General features: G+C 34.3%; 1 protein-coding gene across 8 annotated transcripts in view; it reads left to right on the plus strand.

Annotated features, from left to right (window-relative positions):
* Nucleotides 1-26,177, plus strand: part of PDLIM5 (PDZ and LIM domain 5) — a 214,530-nt gene that overhangs the window by 42,966 nt on the left and 145,387 nt on the right. For all 8 annotated transcript variants that reach the window (XM_053666355.1, XM_037140080.2, XM_053666348.1 and 5 more), the window contains exon 3: nucleotides 25,005-25,156. In XM_053666355.1, coding sequence (XP_053522330.1) covers nucleotides 25,005-25,156 — 152 coding nt within the window. The remainder of the gene's footprint in view (nucleotides 1-25,004; nucleotides 25,157-26,177) is intronic.

The following is a 26,177-nucleotide window of genomic DNA, read 5'->3' on the forward strand; positions in this document are numbered from 1 at the left end:
TAAAATGCCTTGCCTTTTAGTAAACCAAATGCCATAAAGAATTTGCCTTAAGGGTAATTATTACTCCATGAGTTAAGGAGGTATAAGGAAGTAACATAGAGAGTACAGCTCATCTCCTTTTATGGAAAGCAATTTTGCAGGAAGAACTACTTTATACACCTCCCATTGAGAGTGGTCATAAAGGTATGTTTTCATTTGTTGATGAAATGCAAGTAACCCTAGAAGATTTGGCAGTCCTTCAGTCTCAGATAGTAGTATGTGGGCTCTTTTTAGTCATAGGGGAATGGAATGGACAGTTGAGACCAGCAGGTTATTCTCACAGTTGTGAACAAGACACAGGTCAGTCTGGAACAAGCCTGTCCCAGATACTAGAACTTCACAAGCTGATTGGGAATGTTTAATCATCTTAGGTTATATAACATGCAGTTCCTATGAATACATATGCATGAATATTTTTCATACACTGAATAGATACTTGTATGTGAATGATAAGTATCATATAAATTATAAATTCATTCTTCAGTTTGGCTCTCAGTTGGTTAAAATTTATTGCTTTTATGGTTTTGGTCATAATATGATCCTTACTACTTAGTATAGAATGCCAAGAATATTGACTAATACCTGGAAGTATCTTTTAAAACAAATATATATTTTTATTTAAAAATTAAAGTTTAATGATACTTATAAAATATTCAAAAAATATAAAGATGTACAAAGTATAAGGGGAAATTCTGTAACTTCCTTCTAGCTATTTACTTTTCCTTTCTGGGAAAAGGCACCAGTCTTTTGCCACAAATACATGTTTTTCTGCAACTTTCTTTTTGTTTTTAATACATACCATGAATATGTTTGCAGATCAGTACTTATAGGTATTTATTGTTGATGTACATAGTTTATGTATCAAAGTTTTTGATATTGTAATAATTTTTATTGCAGAAACTTAAAAAATGAATGTTTGCATTTTTTCCCAGTATATATGTTTATGTGGCTGTTAATAACAGAAAAAATCAAATATGGAATATTGATTGTCTTATTAATGAATGTTATGATGGGTTATATACACATTTTAGTTTTAAAGTTAATTAAGAACTTGAAAAATGACTTAAGCATCTTTTTAAACGGTGATTAAAATATTATAATCTGTTTATGAATATTTTTCTGTATATTTATGATATGAATATTCAAGATCTGTCTTAGCAACTTTCAAGTACATAATACAATATTGTTAATAGTAGTCACCATACTGTATATTAGGTCACCAGAACCTGTTCATCTCATAACTGTATTGCTCATCTTCATTTGCCTTTTTGACATCTTTATATTTTCTTTAGTGATGTTTCTCCACCTACTTTTTCACTTAGCAGTATTCCATGAACTAAAATTTAAGTATTTATATGGATCATATATTTATTGTCATAAAAAGAGGTATAATTCCATAGTCATTTTAATCACTGGATAATATTTAATTTCATGAATTATTATAATTAAAAAAACTCTAAACCTTAAAGATGACCATTTACTATTATAAAAGCTGCTGCTGTAAACCTCCTGAATTCTTATTTAATGAGAGTAAATACTTAGAGGTCTTCTTACTCTGGCCAAAAGTTCATGTATTTTTAAGGTTTTCAATAATTATTGCCAAATTTCCCTCAAGAAAGCTTTTACTCCCACAGTGGAAAATTTGTGAGGGCCAGAAAATCCATTAGAAACCTGCATTGACCAGAGAATACTGTAATCTGCCTTCTCATTCTATGCAATAGATCTTGACTAGGTCACACTGTTCCTAGACTTTCTTAACTCCAGGTCAGTGTAACTTTTTTCTCCCTCTGGTATTTATGTTTATGTTTATATTATTTATATTTATATAAGGCTTTTATAGCCACATTTTTTTGTGCTTTTCTGCTCTGTGTGTCTGAAATTCCCACACCTTTTTTAGAGCTGAAGCCAGTGTGGTGCTCCTCAATGAATCGTTTCTCAATTTCAATCCCAGAGTATAAGCTTATTCCAAGCATGTACTACATTTTGTATATTTGTCTTTGACTTATAGAACCTACTCATATGCTTGGCATATATAAATGGTTTTCCTCAATACTGATGAGTTAAATTATGCCTTGATCAAATAGGGTTTCTTGACTATATTATATTGTATAGTATATGTGTCATATTAATACTGTATTCAAAGATAATTGATGTAATTATATCCCTAACTACTAGCATACTTTAAAGATCCTATTTCTTTTTGAGAATGTAGATGACATCAACACATAAATTAAAATAATCTTTTGTTTCAGAATTTTATAACCTCAAATGACCTAACTGTATAAGCATGGTCTGGTTTTACTGCTTGGGATTATAGAATAAAATATTTTGTTAAACTTTAGCTTAAGACTTTTCATTAAGTTATAATGACCTATAATTATGTTGTGTTACAAGTTGACCATAACAACATCTTTTGTAACATGGCAAAAATTAAAAGAGAGACTAGTTTTATTTTAAAGGTTCAGCCTTGCAGTTATTTGTCTGTCTCCTAGGCTTACAGATTTGTCCATCAAGCAGTGAAAACGTAATTTCCACGTAACAAACTGTCTAGCATGTTTTAAAGAATTACAATCTTTTGAATGTTAAATTGAAATCACTAAGTAAATATATTACTTGCTTTGTAGGTAAAAACAGATGTGACTTTTCTGTTATGCAATTATATCTTTCTGTGTCAATAAATATTTTTGCCAGTAATGGAATTCTTGTGGAAGTCTTATTGGATTGATGAATATGTAAGAGGACATTTTTATGGAGATTAGTACAAGCTGTTTTCCAGTAAAGTCTGAGGAAATGTTTTATTTTTGCAACTTGAATAGCACTAATGCAGCAGTTGAATTAATTTAGGGGTTTCTTTGGTCAGCACAACGATGCCCAGAAAATGCTTGAGCTGATGGCTTGCGAGATGCACATCTGACCTAATGAAGGTGAAGCCAACTGACCATGCACTGCCAATTTCAGTTTCCATTTGATTGGATCCTAAAAACTGGAGCACAAATAAATAACAGCCTACAAATTCAATTAGTTTCAGAAAAATCAGATTTACCTAAAATTATGTCTTGTTATAGTTCCTCTGTAAATATTCACTGATGGTAGTAAGTCAAAAGCATTAAAGTTTGAGTTTTTCTGATTTCAGAAGATATATGCCCAGCAGATGTGACACTTTCAAGTGTACACTCTATGAGTGAATTGTGATTTAAGATTTACTCAAGACTATACTCTGGTGTAGGTTTTTTTTTGAAGACTATGTATGATTTTTTGCCATGGTTATTTCTTTTCTCAAAGGAAGGGATTGTCAATGGATTTAACTGAATTAATGCTCTTCTGTGATATTATTGTGTTCCTGGTGATATTGCTGAACATTATGAGGGCATGTCATAACAACAACATACTTACTGTCAATAAAATCTTTCTTCTCTGTATTTTAAAGTTAAGAAGATAATTGATTTTTTGTCTTACTAGTAAAAATTTACTTTCATTTAAAGATGTGAAAATAATCCAGACATGTAATATTAGTATCCTAATATAGGAAAAAATACCCAGTGAGCTCTATAAAACGTGGGATGATCACGATTGATGAATGGTTACCAGTTGTTTGATACAAAATTCATTTTGGAAAGGTAATGAATTTACCTCCTGTGCTCATTTAAGATTTTTTTTTGCAATTACTTTGTTCCTCTTAGATAAAATGGGAAAACACTGTAGTGAATTATTTTTCAGTTCACACTTAAAGTTTGTTCATAGTGTGACTTCTCTGGTCTGTGTAGCAATACAGAGACACATATAGATCATGAAACAACTTCACTTAGTAAAATGGAAATCTGTTTTGTGTTAACTGTGTATATTATTGCAATGTATAAGAATGCTTATCTGGGGTGCTTGCTGCCTCCAGTTTCAAATCATAGGTTTTGGACCACCATTAGCCTCAACACTTTTCTCTTCAAAGCTGCCAGACTAAGTGTGTAGCTACATGCAGTGAGAGAGTTTAAACTTGCTCGACAGCCTGAGGAAATTATTGGAGACTCCTTCTTGCAGAACTAAAATGGTTATTTTTGCCATTGTTAGGTAAACCTACATGTTCAGGCAGTAATCCAAATGAAGAGTGACCTGGGCTTTGAGATCAGGGCTAAGCATTGAGAAATCAAATGTGTGTAAAAGAGCAAGGGTCATGTGGATTGTACCTGCAGAGAGATACTAGCTTTACATTTGTTCTTCACTCAAATGCAGTGACTAAATTTAAAATTTGCATTCCTCCAGAAGTGATTTTAGAAGTCTTTTGCTCATGGCTAAAAATAAAAATTAAGTATATTTAATAGCTGCTTTGGTTTTCATATATTTTATTGAGTTTTTATATATTTTGCTATTCAGTGATATATTCCAATTCAGGATCTTCATACATACTGATCTTCTTTTTGAAATTCCTGCTGCCTGGCTAACACCTGGACTTTGTGTGTCACCTGGTTGACACATAGACTGGATGAGATACCCATATTATTTATTCTTATAATACCTTGCATTAAAAAAGGTAGTACATTTATGGGAATTGTGTTGAAGTACCATAATTTTGCTAATTATTTAGTCTGTCTACTTTCTGTACTAACTTCACAAAGGCAGGGCCTGAATATACATGTATTTTTGGTTCACTGCTATATTGCCTGATTTCTTATTGCCTACTTGGTGCTTAATGGATACATACAGGATGAATGAATATGTGAATGTATCCATTGTACAATGAGGAGGGGAAACTGAAGCAGGAGGGAAGATCTCTGAAAAATATATATATATAAAGTTTTTTAAAAATATATTTTATTGATTATGCCATTACAGTTGTTCTGTTTCCCCCCTCATTCCCTTCCACCCTGCACACCTCCTCCCCCACCATTCCCCCTTTAGTTTATGACCACGTGTCTCAAGTTCTTTAGATTCTATATTTCCCCTACTACTCTTGCCCTCCCCCTGTCTATTTTCTACCTACCATCTATGCTACTTATTTTCTGTACCTTCTCCCTCCTTCTCCCACTCCCCTGTTGCTAACTCTCCATGTGATCTTCATTTCTGTGGTTCTGCTCCTGATCTAGCTGTCCTCTTAATTTGCTTCTGTTTTAGGTGTGGTTGTTAATAACTGTGAGTTTGCTGTCCTTTCACTATTCATATTTTTTTATCTTCTTTTTCTTAGGTAAGTCCCTTTAACATTTCATATAATAAGGGCTTGGTGGTGATGAACTCCTTGAATTTGGTCTTACCTGAGAAGCACTTTATCTGCCCTTCTATTCTAAATGAAAGCTTTGCTGGATAGAGCAATCTTGGATGCAGGTCTTTGGATTTCATGGCTTGGAATACTTCTTTCCAGCCCCTTCTTGCCTGTAAGGTCTCTTTTGAGAAATCCACTGGCAGTCTGGTGGGAACTCCTTTGTAGGTGACTGTCCCCTTATCTCTTGCTGCTTCTAGAATTCTCTTCTTCATTTTAATCTTGGGTAATGTAATTATGATGTGCCTTGGTGTGTTCCTTCTTGGGTTCAACTTCTTTCGGACTCTCTGAGCTTCCTGGATTTCCTGGAAGTCTATTTCCTTTGCCAGATTGGGGAAATTCTCCTTTATTATTTGTTCAAATGTTTTCCACTCGTGGCTATTCCTCTTCCCCTTTCGGTACCCCTGTAATTCGGATGTTGGAGCATTTAAAGATGTCCTGAAGGTTCCTAAGCCTCTCCTCATTTTTTTGAATTCTTGTTTTTTCATCCTTTTCTGTTTGGTAATTTTTTTCTCTTTCTGGACCACTCTTTTGATCTGAGTCCCAGTTTTCTTTCCATCATTATTGGTTCCCTGTTCATTTTCCTTTCACTTAGTGTAGCCTTCATTTTTAAATCTAATTTGCCACCAAAATTAACCAATTCTGTGAGCATCCTGATCACCAGTGTTTTGAACTGTGCATCTGATAAGTTGGCGATCTCTTGGTCACTTAAAAGTATTGGCTCTGGAACTTTGATCTGTTCTTCCATTTGAGCTATTTTTTGTCGGGGGGTTCTGCTCACACTGTTACGTTGTGGGATGGAGCCTTAGGTATTCACCAGGGTAGGGCACCAGTTGCTGGGTTGTGTTGCTATATGTGGGTGTGGGGTCAGAGAAGGAACAGTGGTGCTTGCTCTGCTCTCTCTCAGATTTCAGTCTCTTCTGCTGCTTCCTACAAGCAAATTGGGCCCTTCTGGTGCTGGTTCCTGGGTGGGTGGGTTTGTATATGTTCTAGGACCCTGTGGGTCTCTTCAATGAACTCTCCTGTGAGGCTGCAAGTCTCTCGCAGCACCTCAACCCCCACAAGGGTTTTCAATCAGTACTTTTAGGCTTTATTTTCTTTTGCTGGGACCCTGGGTTGTGAGGTCTGGCTCACTGCCCATTTTCACCTGGTTTATCTGTATGTGAATGTGTGACCTTGGTCAGCCAACAGCGTTGAGCACCTCACTGGGTCCGCTCATTGCCTCCCCATGCCTGGTATCTGCCAGCTGCCGCCTCTACACCCAGGTCCACCAGCCATCGCTTTTTCCTGCTGCAACTCCTCTCCACCGGCCTCCAACTCTGCCCCTCTTACTGGTCTGAATGAATGGTTGTCGGGCTTTTGTACAGTTCAATTTTCTGCCATTTTTTTTGTTTGTTTCTAAATTTTTTTTGTCCTTAATTTGGATTGCGTGAGGAGACACAGTGGGTCTACCTACACTTCCATCTTGGCTGGAAGTCCCTACTTTTTCATTTCTTGGTTGTCAGAGTCCCATGCAGTCTGATTTTTTAGTGCTTCTGGTAGTTTATTGATTTTTGATTGGTTGTTATTCTTCTTTTGGTTGTGAGCAGAAGCGAAGTGTTTCTACCTATGCCTCCATCTTGGCTGAAACCTGTTGATGCTAAAATCTTCAACAAAATATTAGCAAACTGAACATAGAAATGTATCAATAATACTATACACTATGAACAAGTGGGATTTATTCCAGGAATGCAAGGATGGTACAGTATCCACAAATCAATAAATGACATTGACCACATAAACAAAATGAAGGAAAAAAACCACATAGTTATATCATTAGAAGCAGAGAAAGCTTTTGATAAAATCTAGCACCCATTCATGATAAAAACTCTCTGCAAAGTGAGAAAAGTGGGAACATACCTAAACATAATAAGGGCCATGTATGATAAATGCACTGCCAGCATCATACTCAACAGGCAAAACCTATAAGCACTTCCCTTAAGACAGGGGTGTCCACTTTCACCTCTCTTATTCAACATAAAACTGGAAGTCCTAGCCAAAGCAATCAGACAAGAAGACATAAAAGGCATCCAGATTGGAAAGGAATAACTAAAACTGTCTTTATTTGTAGATGACTGGTTACTGTACCTAGAGAACACCAAAAATTCCACCAAGAAACTACTAGAACTGATAAATGAATTCAGCAAAGTATCAGGATACAAAATTAATACCCAGAAATCAGTTGCACTTTTATATGCCAACAATGAACTAACAAAGGGAAATTAAGAAAACAATCCCCTTCAAAATTTCTCCAAAAAGAATAAAATATGTAGTAATAAACCAAACCAAGGATGTAAAAGACCTGTATTTGGAAAATTATAAGACACTGAAGAAAGAAATTGAAGATACAAATAAGTGGAAGTACATGATATGTTCATGCATAGGAGAAATTAACATACTACCCAAAGCAATCTATAGATTATAGTACAATTTCTATCAAGATTCCAATGACATTTCACAGAACTAGAACAAATGTTTCAAAAATTGATATGTACCCACAAATGGCCCTGAATATCAGCTGCCATCCTGAAAAATAAGAACAAAGTTGGAGGAATCATGCTACCTAATATCAAACTATATTGCAAGGCCATAGTAATCAAAACAGCATGGTACTGGCATAAAAACAGACACATAGACCAGTGGAACAGAATAGAGAGCTTAGAAACAAACCCATGCCTTTTTAGTCAATTAATGTTTGACAGAGGAAGCAAGCACATACAATGGCCTAAGATAGTTTATTCAATACACGGTATTGGTAAAATTGGACAGGTACATTTCAGAGAAATGAAACTAGACCACCTTCTTATACCACACAAGAATGAATTCAATGTGAACCAAAGACTTAAGTGTTATACCTGAAGCCATAAAAATTCTAGAAGAAAACATAGGCAACACAATCTTGGACATTGCTCATAGAAAATTTTTTAACAGATTTATCTCCCCAGGCATAGGAAACAAAAAGAAATGAACAAATGGGACTCCATCAGACTAAAAAGTTTTTGCACAGCAAAGGCAATTGTCAACAAAATAAAAAGATAGTCCACAGAATGGAAGAACATGTTTGCCAATACCTCTGATAGGGGGTTAATATCCAAAACTTAAAAAGTACTTAACACCAAAAAGAAACCCAATTAAAAAATGGGCAAAGGACCTGAATAGATACTTCTCCAAAGAGGACATACAGATGACCAATAGACATAGGAAAAGATTCTCCACATCATGAATCATCAGAGAAATGCACATTAAACCACAATGAGATACTGTCTTATACCTGTCAGAATGGCTATCATCAGTAAATCAACAAAGAACGAGTGCTGGTGAGGATGTGAAGAGAAGGGAACCCTTTTGTACTATTGGTCAGAATGCAGACTGGCCCAGCCACATGGAAAGCAGTAAGGAGATACCTCAAAAAATTAAAAATTCATCTGCTCTTTGACCCAGCAAAGGAACCCAAAACACTAAGTGGAAAGAACGTAAACACTCTGATGTTCATTTCAGCAATCATTATTTATGATTGCTAAGATATGGAAGCAGCCCAGGTGTCCATCAGTAGATGAGTAGATTAAACAGCTATGGGACTTGTACACAATGGAGTACTAGTCAGCCATAAAGAAAATTTTACCCTGTGCAACAGTATGGATGGACTAGGAGAACATTATTGTAAGTGAAATAAACTTATCAGAGAAAGACAAATACCATATGATATCATTCATCTGTGGAATCTAATGAACAAACTGAACTAATAAGCAAAACAAAGACAGACCCATAGATGGAGAACAGATGGCTGCTAGTAGCTTGAGAGGGTGTTGGGAAGTGGAGGGATTAAGGAAAAGTGAAAAAAGATTCATGGACATGGGCAACTTTGTGGTCATTGCTGAAGGGGTCACGTATAAGGGGACTAAATGGTAAGGGGAACAATATAAAGATGATATATTTTAAAAAAGGTTATATATATTTTTTGAATAATGGAAGGTAAAAAGGTAGAAATGATGTTTTAATATTCATTTAATGTGCCATAAGATAAGTTATAGTAACTGAACTGATAATTTTTAAAATTTTATTTACTTCTACTAATTTTCAAAATATAGAGTATAAAGAAGAAAAATTTTAAATTTGCCTACAACTATCAATAGTAATTTCTATTGATAATTAGAACAAATATTTTTGAAATTTCTAAAAATATTTTATTTTTTTCAAATATGAAATTTATAGCATTGAAAAATTGTCTTTGATGTTTTAAATTTTTAATTATTTTCATTCTCACCCAAGCACGTGCTTGTTGATTTTAGAGAGAGGGGAAGGGAGGGGGAGAGAAAGAGAGGGAGAGAAATAACAACAGTGTTGTGAGAAACATCAATTGGTTGCCTGTTGTGTGCTCCCTCACTGGGTGCTGAACCTGCTACCTAGGTATGTGCCACAATAGGAATGAAGTGTGTGACCTGAATAAATGGGATGACACTCCAACTGTCTCAGCTATACCACTGAGGGCTGATGTTTTAATACAGTGTTATTCAAAGTGTTGTCCTGAATGAATGGCATGGCACTCCAACCCTCTCAGCTGTACCAGCCAGGTTGATATTTTAATGCAGTGTTACTGAAAGTGTTGTCCATAGAGTTGTCAGTTTGTGATAACATAAGTTCAAAAATTGAGATAGTTACATATTTTAATAACAATGAGGCTCACTAATTTCATGTCTGTGGAATCAGTAAAAATTGGGCACTTGTATTATATATTTTTTAAAATTATTTTTCTGATTATATTTTTGTTGTACATTTATTAAAATATTGGTCTAAAACAGATTGGACATTTTTTAAAAAATTAGTTCTTATATATTTTGAGAAACCATACTCTGTTATGTCACTGATAAATTGTATTTTAGCTGGCCTTATTCCTCCACTCATCTCCTCAGAGAAAGGCTTTGTATCGTCATTCATGAAGGGCACGCCAGGGATCCTCTTATCAAAATAAAAATGCTGGAAGGTAATAAGGTAACACCCCAGTTTGGAAGGGAGAACTGTACAGGCAGACTTCTCCTCCAGATGAGCCTGTAAATTGGATTTCACAGTAACATTAATTTCAGTAGAACTACAGGGATTTTAAAACAAAGAAAGATTTTTGGGGCTTTATTATTTTCTGCCACTTTCCCTCTCTTCCTTCACTTTCTCTTTATTTTTCCTCCTTCTTCCTCCCTTCTCTTCTTCTCTTTCCTCTGTTTCCCTTTGTTTTTTGGTCTAGATAGTTGGAAATTTTGACTGAGGAATTCTTTTTTATTTTTTTTTTATGTATGATGTTGGATAATTGTGTTCCTACTGAAAGCTAGATGAGGCTTAGAGTTAATCAGGGTAGCAATTTAGAGGTAAGTTTTAAGGGAGAGCAGTTTCCCTTTTGCTTTATCTAGTCTCTTTTATCTAAGTGGGAGGAACAGATTGATGGGATTTAGGGAATAAACTTTTCAAGAATAAAACATGCTTTTGGCTGAAGGTGTCATGTATTATCTCCGGAGGGTAAATGGCTAATGATGTGCAGAGTGGGAGGGCAGCCCGTCTGGTAGTCTTGAAACAGACTTTGGAATCATACTTCCTGGATTCCAACCCCAGCACTGTGACTTAGCTCTGTGACATAGTACTCTGCGGTGTTTTAGGGAGGTCACAGCAGTTAATACGTGCAAAACATCTAACACTGCATTGTTGTTTCCCCCTTTCCTCCTCCACTTCTGTTCCTAGCATCAAGCCAGGTGTCATGTTGAAATAGATGTCTTTGTGGGTATTGCCAGTGGTGTAGGTACTAGCCAAATATAGGATGGGAGCATGGTAAAGTTTCTTCATTTCTAGGTTGCCATTTTGAAAGTTTTATTGTTTTTTAAATCAGCAAACAAAAGCTTGTGATAGTGACTATCTTTTTGTTTTCAAAATTGGGGATATTAGCTATTGGGCATTTCTTAAATTATTTCCAGTATCACCATAGAACCGATTGTCACAAAACAGAGGCATGGAAAGATAAATTGTTAGTGATTAAGACAGCCTGGTTTATATAGACCAAACTACCTCTCCTCCCCCACCACCTTTTCTGAACAGCTGAACAAGCTCGGACAGATGAGCTCACTGACTGGTATACCTGGTTTTGAAAATAACTTTCTTCGATGTTAATTCAGTATTTAAATTATTAGTGCAGGATGATTCCTTATCCTCTCTTTAGCCAGTAGAATTTGAAATTAAGTAATTGGGGAAAACATTCACTGACTTCTCCCAAAATAATATTGTTTAATAATAGCGTCTTATTATGTAGGAAGATATTTTGAAGGTACAACTTCTTATTGGAACAAGAATAGAAGTAATATTGGCCAGGTTATATTTGAATTTATTTTAGAGATCTGGCCAGTTTCTCCTCCTTGGTGTATGTATCTGTCACTTGGCTACCAGAAATAATATTTTTGTTACCAATTAAATCACCCAGTCTCTACCGATAGTTCTATTTTAATTTTTTAAAAATTGGTTTTAGAGAGTGAGAGGAAGAGATACAGAGTATCTCTAAACTTTTGAAAAGTGACCTGAGAGATTTTGATCAGCCACATGTATATATGAATTGCTGCCTTGTAAAACAATAAAACTAGTACTGTTTTTGTATTATATACAGCCTTTTTAACACCATCCATTTGTGGTAAGTAACTCCTGGTAGGATGTAATTTATGGATCTTTTACTGTTTTGACTGTGGTGATTCTTCTGATACTGAATTACACTGATATGGTCTAAACATATAGAATACAGTGGGACTAACACTTGCCCTGATGTGGATAGTGCTTTTTTAAAAAATGCATCTGAAAGCTATTTTACTACTTAAAAATATTTTTTAAAAGTCCTCAACAGACTGTCATAGTATTGACTTAGAGCGATAATACAATCTTTTAAAATCTCCTTGATTTAATTTTTGTGGACTCCTTATCAAGCCTTCTTTTATTGAATTTGAAAATTTTTTGAATCTCTTAATTTTGAATCTAAATACTAGATTATAAATTTATCTTTGTATACAAGGGGAAAGCCAAACAAGCCTGGAATTTATTTATAAAATATTGTATATTTATTATTGCATGTTTAAATTTCAGTCACCTTCAAAATACTTTCCATTTGATGCAATACACCTATCAAGATGTCAAGATGTTTTTACCACTGCTCAAAACAGTTTTCGAACTCCTCCATTTTGGTATCTTTTAGGGCTTCTCCAAGTGTTTGTTTTTTTCAGTCTCTTCCCCATTGACAAAAGATTTCCCTTTGACTTGGGGGTCATGCCATTTTTTCAGGCAGCAGTTGTTCATCATGAAGTGGGCAAATGCATTGACAGAGTCTTCAAAAAGAATTTACTGAAGCTGAATGCAGTCTCTTACAATGCCAGCTGGTACACTGATACAGATTGGGTTCCTACTACCCTCACCTGGCAGGGGAAGCCTGTACTATAAAGGACCATATATAATTGTATGGTCCATATATTATATCCATATATAATTCCAGGCTTTTTGGGTCCCCCCTCATATTTTATGTATTTCCAAGTCAATAAAAAGCTTTTTAAACCTCTCTGCAACAGCCCAGCACACTACTCTCTTTTCTGCCCTGTGGTTTGGCATCTAGAAATTGATACACGTTCTTCCAAAGTCTATAACTAGTTGCTGGAAACAAATATCAACTCAGCTCCAAGAAATGATTTTTGATGATTACAGAGTAATTGTTAAGTGAAAATCAAGAAAGGAGATTTTATGCATTTAATCAAATGCCCAAATACGATTTTAGATTTTGGAGTGAAAAAATGAATATAACAAAAAATCCATTTCAGTTAAGGCTGGATCATGTCTGCCAGTTTTTTATTTTGGAGGGATTTTTTTTTTGTTCTCTTTGTGTTTTATATCGCTTCAAGGAGGAAAGTTTTTGGTTTGCAAATCATTTTGGTAAGGCAAAATGCCTAGTGTCCCTCCTTCCTTTCTTATGTCTTCCAAACAAAATAAATGTAACAAAGGAAAAACAATACTTATTTGAAAAAAATTTTTACTCTTGGAACTTGCTATAATTCTAGACAATTCTCAGTAAAAATTTATGTTTTCTATCCCCTTGGTTTTGTGCCAGAACAATTTTTAGTCCATGAAATGTGCTTGTGATTAAAGAATCTGTCACAAGGAGTGTTTCTTACCTTAGTGTTCCTGTGTGATGAGACATTCCATGTGAGTACGTTGCTCTCTAATTTATGTCTGTAAAGTTGAACAGTGTAGCTGGAGAATTCATAGACTGGTTGGAAGTGTGGCTGGAGAACTCATGGACTACTTGGAAGTTGAACAGTGTAGCTGGAGAACTCATGGACTAGTCATGGACTAGTTGGAAGGTTTTGCTACTGAAATTATTGTTTTCTAATTCAAGTAATGTTGTATACTGTTTTCCACCTTGCTTGGAACTAGAGGAAATGGCTTTTAATAAATGCTAGCAGAGAATAATAGCTAAGCTAACCAGGGGTTTGCTAGATAGATTTTCTTGGAAATATATTCATAATGTTTAACCTTTTGGATAGTTGTTTGCATACATCAAAATATTAATGAAAAATGTTAATCTGTGAGATAGAAGAACAAATGTAGCATATTTCATCTGTTATTAGTTTTTGTCATTTTACTTGTAGAAATAGAAGGTTCTGTTAAGAGAGTAGAAAAAGAGAGTAGAAGAGAGTAGAAAGCACTAGCATAGTGCTTTTCGTATAACGAGGAACTCAATAAATTTAGTTATAAATGTTATTTGTTAATTACACAAACTTTTAACAATGAAAAAATATAACACTATGCTACTTCCCTTCGTGTCCCCTACCCTCAGAAGATACCTTATGCACTGGTATATATTATGTATTCAGTAACCATTTGCTGATAGACTGGAACTCACATCAAATACTCTAACAAAACTCAAATACTTGTACGTGAAACACTGGTCTCTCATCATTAAATAATGATCCACCACTACCAGTTGATAGTGCTGATAGTTTTTGACGGACACAAGAAAAACTCTTTGTAGATCCTAGATTTAATTCTGCTAGTAAAGTCCTGTTTTCTCTAACAATAATGGCTTTAGTCTTGTCTTTATATTTAAGTGACTCTGAGCTCTTACTCTCATGGGAAGAGGTGGTATGTTTCATGAAAATGCTGATGTCATGAGTGGGAAACAGGTGGAAATGAAACAGCAGACAGTATTCTTCAGGCCTATTTTACCAGCCAAGTCAAAATCTTAGCCCCCTCCACTGCCTCAGTCCCACCCCTGTGCAGACTTTGCACAACTAGGAGCAGTGATATTGCCTAATATTTCCCTGTTTTCAGCGTTCTGCCCCCTGCCAAGCCAGCCCAGTTATCTCAGCTCAGAAGCATATGGTACACCAACTGCACCAGAACAAGACTCATTCATGAAGTGTTGCTCCAGTCTCTTTTACTCTAAATTTACAGAGAGAGAGAGAGAGAAAGAGAGAAAACAGTGGCACTAACGTAAGAACATTTCCTTTTCTTGCTGCCATTTGTGACTGTGCATTTGCTGTCTGTGGAGGAAGTGAAACATCTAGAACATCCGTGTTTTGTGACTAGAGACCAGAGCACTAGAAGTCATCTATTAACAATTGGTGCTATCTTGATAAAAGCCAGCTGCACAGGCTGTTTGTCAGGCTAGAAAAGTAAACCTGGGTGGGACTGTGAGAAAAGGCACAGAAGACTTCTTTTTGGTGTTGGTGGTAGTTCTGACCTAGAGCAAGAGAACTGGGAGGAAAAGAATCCCTAGGACTTTTTCTTTATTTGCTCAACAAATCGCAAGGAGGATAAATAACTCCATGTACAGAAACGTTAATTTTATGGGTCCAAGTGTTGATGGGTTGTGGTTCTGAAAGGCTACAGATGTACAAAGGAAGCTGAGGCCGTACTTCCTGCGCCAGGAATGAAGTGAACACACATCCATTTTTAAGGGACGAGAAAAAGCGCATGGTGGAAAAAGCACTGAAAGGAACAAGTTGGCAACTGTGGGTTTCTTGGAAACAGTATGGCATCCGAGAGTGGTAGCTGCATAATGTAAGCCATCTGTTCCAAGCAATGAAAGTTTTAAGGAGACCACACTAGTTGAAATAGAAGCAACTTATAAACTTAGATTCTTCAGAAGTTGTTTATTTTCACATACCGTGTCCTTTGTTGTATGGCTTTTGGCAACCTGGCCAACCTGGACTGTCAGTTTCCTTATCACTTTCTCAATAAAATGTAGGTACCCTGAACCACTTGCCTCTCCCTGAAAAGAGTGGTACTTTCATATCCTTATGTCTTTCACATGCTTTTTGTTTTTGTCTAGTAGATCTTTCTGTCTTGTGTCTGCAAATTCCAACCCATACTTCAGCACTCAGGGCAATTGTTGTTATCTTGAGGAAACCTTCGTGCTACCTAAGTATATAAACTTAGTCATTTCATTCTTTGAGTTATGGGTAACTTTATATATTTTATTATTACCCTGTAGTGTATCAAAGTAATTTTTTTTTACCTTTGCTTGTCCCTCTGCTTGGAATGTTGTCCCTCTAGGTGTCTGCATGGCTCTTTATTTCATTTGAGTCTGTGTTCAATGTCATGTCCCCAGGAAGTCTTTTCTGTCTACCCTACATTAAAAGTGTCTCCTGATACTTTCTATTCCTTTTCTCAGCTTTGTCTTCTGTAATACTTCTTATTTCCTGATATTTTATTATTTATCTATATGTTTGTTGTAGTTATTGTTTATGTCTTTCCCCCTGACTAAATTTAAGTTCCATGAGGGCAAGACCTCACTTTGTTCATTGTTGTGTTACATGCCTAGAATAGCCTGCCATATAATAGACATTTTGATAAGTATGTGTTAAATGATAGAATAAATAGATATTTGTTTTCCCCATTACCCTAATAATTCAATCTGAAATTCATTAATATCTGGCCCATATGTAATAGCTCAGTAAATGTATGATAAATGAATGAATGTATAATTTATCATTGAATTTTAGAGGATATAGCTGCTCTCAGTGGAAAGAAGATTCTTGTCTTTTACGCTAGTTCATTCTAAAAGAAAAAAATTATTTCAGGTCTGAAAAAGCGGATAAGCTACATTCTTTTCTAGTTAGCCCTGAAACTTGGCCTTTTGAATTTCTAATGTTGATGAGGTTTTAGGTTTTTATTTTTGAGTAGTTTATTTTTTATTGTATTTTTCATTACCATTTATTCCCCTTATAACCTCTTCTACCTCCACTAATTTCTCTCCCCCAACCTGCAATCACTATACTGTTATCCATATCCATGAGTCCTTTTTCTTATTCGCTTGATCTTTTCACCCCCAATACTCTCCACCCCCTGCCCAGAGCTGTCTGCCTAAGGTTTTAGTTTTTTAAGAAGCAGACATTTGACATTTTAATGTTTTATAATAGAATGATGAGAATAACATATGTGAAGTAATTGGAGAATAGTACAAAATTAGTGCCAAAGCAAGTAACAGATACTAATTGTAATGACTGTTTGGCCTCATGAGAGATTATGAAAGTAAAGCCTGTGTAAATATTTATTATGGTTTAGAGTTTAAAGGGACCCTAAAACATTTGATCCAACTTTTGGAGCAGAAAGAGGCCAGAGATGTAAATGACTTGCCCAAGGTCACAGGATTTATTAGTTATAAAGATAGAATTACCCTCAGGTTCTTTGGTAATACTAAGAGTTATAAGGGTGTGGATAACAGACACTTTTGTACATAGTTTGCAGAATTATTAATGGCCACAGATAGTCTGGCAATCTCTTGTCATAAATCAAAAATTTAAATGTACATACCTTTTTAGAAATGACTCCTAAAGAAAAATCCAGGTAAATGTGCCAAGATAAATATACAATATAATCACTTTATGTTTAATGTAAGAGCAAAAAAGCAAAATGGAAATGAGTTAAATTACTAAATAATAATCAATGCATTAAATACCTTTAATTTCTAATGTGGTAATTCAGCACACTAGAAAATGTTAATTGTGTGTTATATTTAAGTTCATGTAAAATTGACCTGAAGAGAAATATAGTCATTGCCTAGAAGGAGCATCCTTGCTGGTCTACAGACTAGAAAACTGTTCATTGAAGTCTGAGATGGAATAAGGACAGAAATGAAAAGTATCCAGAAACTTTTGTAGTTTGATAGAGCAATTTTATGCCTACTGAGTCAGATGAAAAAAATTGGGTCTTATATTTTGTATAACTTATTTAAATTTTGTTTTTCCAGTAATTTATCATTACTATAGGTTACAGGTGGCAAACACAAGGCCCGCAGGCCAAATCTGGGCTTCCACCTTGTTTCTAGCTGGTAGCAGCACCGAACTCCTTGCCCCTAGTTAAGGAATAGTTACATTTACACAGTCCTAAAATTACATTTGGCCCTTTGAAGGCAACCGTGAGGCTGACATGGCCCCCAGTGAGAATGAGTTTGACACACCTGCCTATGTGTTATAGAAGAATTGATATATGGCAAATTGGGGGGTGGAGGAAACTTTCAAACAGATAGTGTCTTTTACCATAGGTGGTTTTAGGTTCACTGCTATATGTAGAGTTGCATGCAGATGTGAAAGGTTAAAGAATATAAAATAGGAGATGAGGCAAAGGGCCTGTTCTTTTAGATCTTTTCTCAGAACTTATTACTGAATTAGTGCCTTATTGAAATAGGCCAGTGATTTTCAACTTCTTTCATCTCATGGCATCAGAATAACTACTAAACTGATTAAATTAATTACTAACTAGTTTAGTAATTAAACTAATTACTAAGATTCTATGGCACACCAAAAATATATATATTTTTTGTTTCCGGAAAAAAATAGGTGTAATTTTGATTTCTTTACACTGGATGGCTATTATTGTGATTGTCTGTTGCCATTTTAAAAATTGACAATCTAAGGGAGAATAGGTCAGTGCCCCTGACTAAATAAATAGTCAGGTATTAAATGTTTTAAAAATTCTTGCCACACATTAGTTGAAAATCACTGGCATGGGCTGTTATTAAATGTTAGTGATTTAAACCATGAAGATTTAAAAAGTTTCTTAAAAGCAAGTAGTTTTTCTAAGCTACACTTAGTTTTCACTAGCATGAGAAATCATGATTTTGCACCATTTTTAGTAAATATTAATTCTACTTTGAGTTATATTTTCTTGATGTTAATTAATTTTTTTGTTTTGTTTTGAAACATCTCACTCATGAATATTGAAGGACTTGTGATTTTTTTCTGTTGTGGAAGTATGCTGGCACTGGTGGTTTAGAAACTACACTTTGAGAAACACTGTCTAAGACTTCATTAAATCATTAGTTCTTAACATTTTTGGGGTCATAGATGCCCTTGAGAATTTGGGGAAGGCTATGGACTGACTGAACAGAAAATGCATGCATACTTAAATGCAATTCGCATACACTTTCAGGGAATTCATCTCATCATGAACAGAACCTAGTGAATATGCAGGTTGAATTTCAGTGTTAATCTTTTCCCAGATAAACTAGAGTTCACTAATTCATTTTTAACCATTATAGCTGTCTGATTTTTTCTTAATCATTTTTCTTTATTATAGAGTGAATACAGAGAAACGCTAATGTCTACAATGAACAAATTTGTTTGATTTTGAGATGTATGTAGATGTGCTCTGTTGTTTAATAACTAAGCATCATACTTTCCACATTTCTGGTAGAATTATATTCACACATTAACTAAAAAGCACATGAAATCCCTGGGCTTAAATACATATATATTAGTCATAAAATGAAAGTATTATGTGGCATCTTACAGTGAATTACAGTTTAAGAAGGTATGTGTCAGTTTTATTAGGATGGTGGTAGAGATAAATAAAGATGTTATTTCACTAAAGAAGGACTCATGGAAAGTGCATTTAGACTACTAGAACAAACTATGAGCCAAAGTCCTGTGTTTAAAACAGGTAGCTTCAGTGGCTACAAAAAAGAAGCATATCATTCTATTTCCATTTGGTTTTGTAAGGCATAATGACACATACTTTGAGGTATTCTCCTCATTGTTACCATATAAGGTAAATAAATGCTCAGAGTTTTGCATAAAATTGACTACAGTTTGACATGAATCAGGATTTTACAAAATCAGTCACAGAGAGACATCAGTAATCACTTGTTTTTTTCTCACTATTCTAACCTACAAAAACCCAAATCATTTTATTTCACAGAAAAGGGTATTAAAATGAATGCAAAGTCTCCTCCAAATTTAAAGGGTCGTGTTCACATCAGACATCCAAGCCAGAGATTGGCATTTTATATGTGGTTGAGTAGAATTTATAGTCTGTTCAAGGCATCAACACTATATCACAATAGATAATGCAAGACACAACAACTGTTAAGTGCTGAGTAGTATGGCAGGGCAGATTAATAAGCACCAGAGTGATAGTAAATAAATTAGGACTTGAAAAAAGCCCTAAAGGAGTTAAAGGATATGTTTGAAAAAAAATCAGCACTTCTCAAATGTGTTTTTCTTCTCAGTTTAGTGGCTAAAAGCTCCTAAATTTTATTTGTGGTGTTTGGTAGTGATTGAGTAGCACTCATCCTTTGGCAGAAAAGCAAATTTTGTGAGTTCTCTATTTTGGTGTAATGCTTATAAGTTCTAATGTATTTTTTTAATTTGGGGGTATTATCTGTGCAGAAAGTCACTTTCATGGTATTCTGGGAAGTATGTGGTAGATAAACACCTAGAGACTTTCAGTGGTATCAGTGGTAGACTCATATGTGTCGGCGGCAGATTTTTATTCTATAAGTAGGTACTAGAAAATAACATTGTAAAGTAAAATTGAAGGTTGACCATCAGTCAGGTGTTGTGGGTTTTTTGTTTTGTTTTGTTTTTTAAAATAAGACTTGTCTCACTGCTTTTCTCTGCCTCAAGAAAATTTTTTTGGTCAGACTGAAAAAAATTTTATTGGTATATTTCTCCAAATTTTAGTAACATCACTGCTAGAAAAACAATAGCTTTTATTTTCCCATGGTTTAGTTCCCATGGTTTTCAGACATTGGGAGTTTCTCTTAGTTTTTCCTTCTGTAGCTGTCATATTTATATGTTCCTTTTTCCCATTTACTAAGTCTGATAGCATTCCTGTCATGCCCATGGTGTTAGGGTCATACATTTCCAAGAAGTCCATATTTGTTGAAAACATGCAGGAGGTTGTTACCCATAGTATGTAATAGGATAATTACCAAAGTCAATTTGTTTTCAGTTAGTATAAATGATTCTTACCCATCTACATCAATAAATGGAGGCTCAGAGGTGGTTCCAGCATGTGCAGCCTTGTGTGCTTGCAACTTAAGTAAGACCACAAAGCAATTTTTAAAGAAGAAAAAACAGCATTAGTTAAATTTATGGAAAATTGGACAGCTGTTCTGAAAAGTACATTTAAAGATCAAAAGAGAAGCATTTGCTTGTGATTAGTTTGATTTATACTGGGCTCGACCCAGGAGCTTCCCACAGCTGCTTCCTTTCTACATGTTGTGCATTTATGTAACACACCCACCCTTATGGTTGTCGTAGAAGATGTGTAAGATTTACTAATGACAGAAACTTATTACTGCTTCAAACAAATGCAAGCTATTTAGACTTGCAAAAACAAAGGAAGAAAGAGCTGTGCAAATAATGAGTAACCTTATAGTTTTTCTTTAGCTGCTTATTATTTATAATAATGCTATATAATATCCAATTAAGGCAGGAAATTTATCTTTTTAATGAGTGCATAGCTCGAGGAAGTGGTTCTGGAGACAGATGAAGCTTGCAGGTGTATTCAGTTAGATGCCACTTTTCACAAGTCTTAAATTTGTTTCTAGGCATTGACCCTTTCCCACTATATATAGAGCATTAGTTCAGGCTTCTGGTGATCTTTAGTTTAAATCATGAGTAGAAAGCCTGAGTATAGGATAATAAAGATAGAGATTAAGAAACGAAATTAATGTTAAAAACCCAAGACAGCATTACCAAGTTCAAAAAACTGTAAGCAAAAATGACTGACAGATTAAATAATAATGAAAGGTTACATAGGTGATGATTGGTATATGATTGGTATTTGTTTCCATTTCTGATAATTTACTGAGAAAGAGTTGAGATTAAATATAATTAAATACTTGTTTGATGAAATTACCAAGGGGAACTGTAATATCACTTTAGAGGTTCTCAGAAAAATGGCATTGCTAACTATATTTGAACTGGATTTACTTTGTTCTATTGGAATTACATTTTGATTTTTGACCTTATGTCAGTTCAACCTAAAGAGTAATTGAAGATTGTCATTTTCAGATTAGAATCTATTTTCTCTTTTTGGTGAATTAAGTATACTTCTAGAATTTAGTATATTAAATTGATGTGCTGACTTATTAATTTCTTATGTATCTCAGTCTATCAGATATTTTTCTAATATTCACAATAACCAAGGCTCTTGGAGAAGAGCAAATTATAAAACATGATCCCTGATCTTATGGTGCTTGTTTTGAGGTTGGAATCCAGTTGGTGACAAATTATAGATGGCTTGTATTTCAGGTTTTGGCTTTATTTTACATTGTAGGAAGAAGATATTTGAAGTTTTTTCACCCTCATTTATGAAATGAAGGTGAAAAACTATTTCATACATGGTTTACATGATTGGAGTTCCAGTGTGTAATAGTAGTAGGGCCACCATTAGGGAAATGTGAAGCTAGAGGAGGGAGAAAGGAATGTGGGGTCTCGGAGTAGACAGTAGGGCAAGATCAAGGTGACACATGGTCAGATATGGGCTAGCATGGGAGGAGAAGGGAAGAACGGACAAACTTCAGTAATTTCCATAGATGTGGTACTTGGAAGAGGCACATTTCATGGGAGCTATAGGATTTCCATGTTCTACTATCTGAAAATAAGGTGGTAGAATAAAATAATCTTAAAAAGATATAATTCTGAGAAGTTGGTTTTGAACTTCTTGAGGTCATAGGATCTGGGAATCTAGTTAGGCAGCTGGAACAAAGAGGTAAGAAAAGTTTTATCTGATTTTAACATTGGATTTGATTATTAATACATTGTTCATTACCTTTATATTACTACAAAACTGGGAATATTTAAATTGCTTTTGTTGGGTACATATAGAGAAATGTGCCACAGGTTTCAGTGTTACTATGTTAAATGTACTTTACATTAGGAATAGTGAGGTAATTTAGCTGTGCTGTATTTCTGTTTTTTGTTTTTATGCCTGCCTTTTTTGGCTAAAATAAAATCTGGGATAAATTATGTTTATACTTTTATAGGATTGAAATTTTGATTCATCAGTTGGCTAATTTTAATAGGTGTTCCTTTGCATTGTCAACAAAACAGAGTCTTTAAAATTTGACTTATTTTGGAATTAGATCTGTACTTTTGTGCAGGTAGCTCAAAGGTAGATAAAGTTTAAAACTGGAAGGGACCTTAGGAAGACCTTTGAGATCATCTAGACCAGCACCCATGTTTCTGCAATTAGTAATCTGAGGTCAACAGAATAACAATAATAGCTAACATTTATTAAGCTATAATCTCCCATAATCATTATAACAATCCTATAAACAAGTCCCATCCATAGAAAGCTGTGGCATTGTTGACTCTAGAAACTGTTTTCTTTGTAAATGTCTTTCACAATTTAAACAATTTTGTTCGGTAACATTAGAGAAAAACAATTAGCCTTTTTCTATTAAATGATTTTTCAGATATTTAAATTAATAAAAAATAAATGCTAATTATTAAAAGATGTTCCACACCTATTATTTAATATATAATCATGAACTGCTTAACAACAGGGATCTGTTCCAAGAAATGCATTGTTAGGTGATGTCATCGTTAGGTAAATATCATAGAGTGCGCAAACCCATAGGGTATAGCCTACTACATATTTAGGCTCTATGGTATAGCCTATTGCTCCTATGCTACAAGCCTGTACAGCATGTGCCTGAACAAAAGAACACAAGAGTAAATCAAGCACAAGAAAAAGAGATGCAGTCAAGAGATTGGCAAACATGAGCTCTACGAGGCTGTTGGCAGGCTAACGTGGCATAATATTTTACAGCAACCTTTTTTTTACATAAGTACAAAAAGTAGATTCTAACAATAAAAAAGTGTAGTATAGTAAATAAATAAGCTAATAAAATAGTTGTTTGTTTTCTAGTATTATTTCTAGTATTGGGTACTGTACATAATTACATATGCTGTACAGTAGATCTTTTATAAGACTGGCTGCACAGTAGATTTGTTTTCACCAGTCCCCACCAACACATGAACAATGCTCTGGGCAGCACACTACTATGGCTGCAGTGTCACTAGGCAATAGGAATTTTTAAGCTTCATTATAATCTTATGGGACCACTGCTGTGCACGTGGTCATCGCTGACCAAAATGTCGTTATTCAGAGCATGACTGTAGGAAAACCATATCACTTAATGTACTTGTTAATTGTAAAGACTTTTTTCTAAGTCTTAAATACACATGCACACATTCCTCTTATAATTTAATAAATATGCCTGCCAGTATAGTATTTAAGAATATATGTAATAAAATTCTGCCTTAATTCTTTCCTTCTTGATCCTGTGATTCTGAAATCTAATTTATTTAATTTTCATTAAATTTTGGAACTGCTTTGATAACCATACAATATATAATAAAAGGTGTGTATTTGTATACATATATAATAGTTATATTGATGAGTTTTATATGAGTTAAATTTTTACCCATTTTGTTAGTCTGTAATTTTTATTTTCAGTGACTACATTTCATTAATTTTTTTTAACCCTCATATATCTGGGCAGCTGAAAGGAGTTATTTCCATTAGTAAAAAGATGAAAACAAAATCACTATATAGTATGTATAGTATTTCATATACGTACTATATAGTATGTATATGAAAAAAATCACTATATAGTATGTAGTATGTTTTGTTTGAAAGGTTTGAAATATTTTTAGTACTTTGTGTGTGTTAGCTTTTTCATATCCTTGCTCAAAAAGATATATTTTTTTCTATTTTGAAAAATTTTCTAACAAAATTTTACAGAGAAAAGAAGAAAGACTGGAGATTGAAGACTGTGGTACACAAGAAAGTCTGTCTCAGACACACTGTTCCCTTCCCCACTTGCAAAGTGCCTAGAGCAGGAAACACATCCCTTTTAAAAGATACTTGGGCCTGTGATCTAAAATAATTCAACACCACAAACACTGGATATGAATTGGACTCAACAGGAATCATTGTTCATTAGATCCTCGTGTGTATTACTTTTTGTGTTCAAAGAAGAATACAGCTCTCTGAAGAGTTTTAAAAATTACTTCTAAAAGAGTATTAAATACCCTATTCAGCTTACATTGTTTTTTTTCTTGCTAAGATGTAGCATCCTTCTCTTCTTTTTCTCATTTGTAACAATCTTACACTACTCTTACACAGTAAAGAAATGGAGAATATTAGGGAACCTATCTTATAAAATTATTTTAGTTTTCTGGAAAAAATAAGGATTTAAAAAATAAACATGAATGTTATTTAAATTTTAACTTTACCTGTTAAATAAGATAATTTTTATTACTTTGTCTCATAGTGTATGTATACTTTTATTTTGAGGTAATTAAAAATATACTTTCAATCTGTGTTTATTATTTATTTTTTCAACAAGTGACATTCCTAATTACATCTATTACAGCTAAAAGATGGTGGCAAAGCATCTCAGGCAAATGTGAGAATAGGCGATGTGCTTCTCAGCATTGATGGAATAAGTGCCCATGGAATGACTCATCTTGAAGCCCAGAACAAGATTAAAGGCTGTACAGGCTCCTTGAATATGACTCTGCAAAGGTAAATTGCTTTTTGTTTGGTTCTGAGAGAATATAATACAAAGGAATGTGTTTTTGTATGTCTGATTCGTAGTGTTAACTAACAAGCAGTTTTCACTACCCTTTTTTCAGATAAATAAAAAATATAATGGCTCTTAAATTGAGTAATCAAGCAATGTAAGAATTGGTGAAAGCTTTGAATGATTTCTCCATAAAAAAAGCTTGTATTCACATATTCGTGAAAACTGTGTATACAGCTCAGTGAGTTTAAGAATTCCTAAAATTTCTCAGTGGAGTGCTGGCTAAGAATTCTCATATAGGGTAAAACCTTTTGCGTTAATATTCTGGGCATTATATTAGAGGGTATTCTTTTAGGGTATGATAATGACTTCTCTTAGTATGTCTTCTCTTTTTTTCCTATGTAGAAAAATAATTCTTTAATATATTTATATGAAGTCCAGATTTTTTGAACTTACTTTTTAAAAAAAGTTACCTAGGCTTAATTATAAAATAACTAATCATCTCCTTGATGATAGTATGTCAGGCAGTTTGAATATCCCAAAACTTGACCTATATTGAAAACACATTGATTGCTTGTTAAAAATACTGACAAGAATCAGAATATCTGCAAGTAAGCACCAATAACTTTAATAAGTTTCCTGTGATTATTATGAAGAATAAAATTAGAACCACTGCATTGTTCTGGGCTGAGGGGAAGAGAAAGAAGGAATGAAGAAAGGGTGATTGATAGCTCTGAACCTTTAGGTTTATAAAGATGGGAGCTGTCATTTACCAGGTGGTTATGGAAAGTTTTAAACGTCTTGTTTTTAGTGATTACAAAAGTGTTTCTACTCTATTCAATTTGGAAAACACCTGTTTTCCCTGCAAAGCATCTTATAGTCTTTAATAAATTATCTTGGGTATTATAAGTATTTAAGGGGGAACGATATAAGTGGTGCCTTCCAAATATATTTTGCTATGGAAGCTTTTTTTTTGTTTTGAGTCACTCCTGGACTATTAAAAGCATATGTGAGGTCTGTCTG

The sequence above is a fragment of the Artibeus jamaicensis genome, unplaced genomic scaffold (assembly GCF_021234435.1).
Source record: "Artibeus jamaicensis isolate MK-2021 breed Jamaican fruit bat unplaced genomic scaffold, CSHL_Jam_final contig_452, whole genome shotgun sequence".
Lineage (NCBI taxonomy): Eukaryota > Metazoa > Chordata > Mammalia > Chiroptera > Phyllostomidae > Artibeus > Artibeus jamaicensis.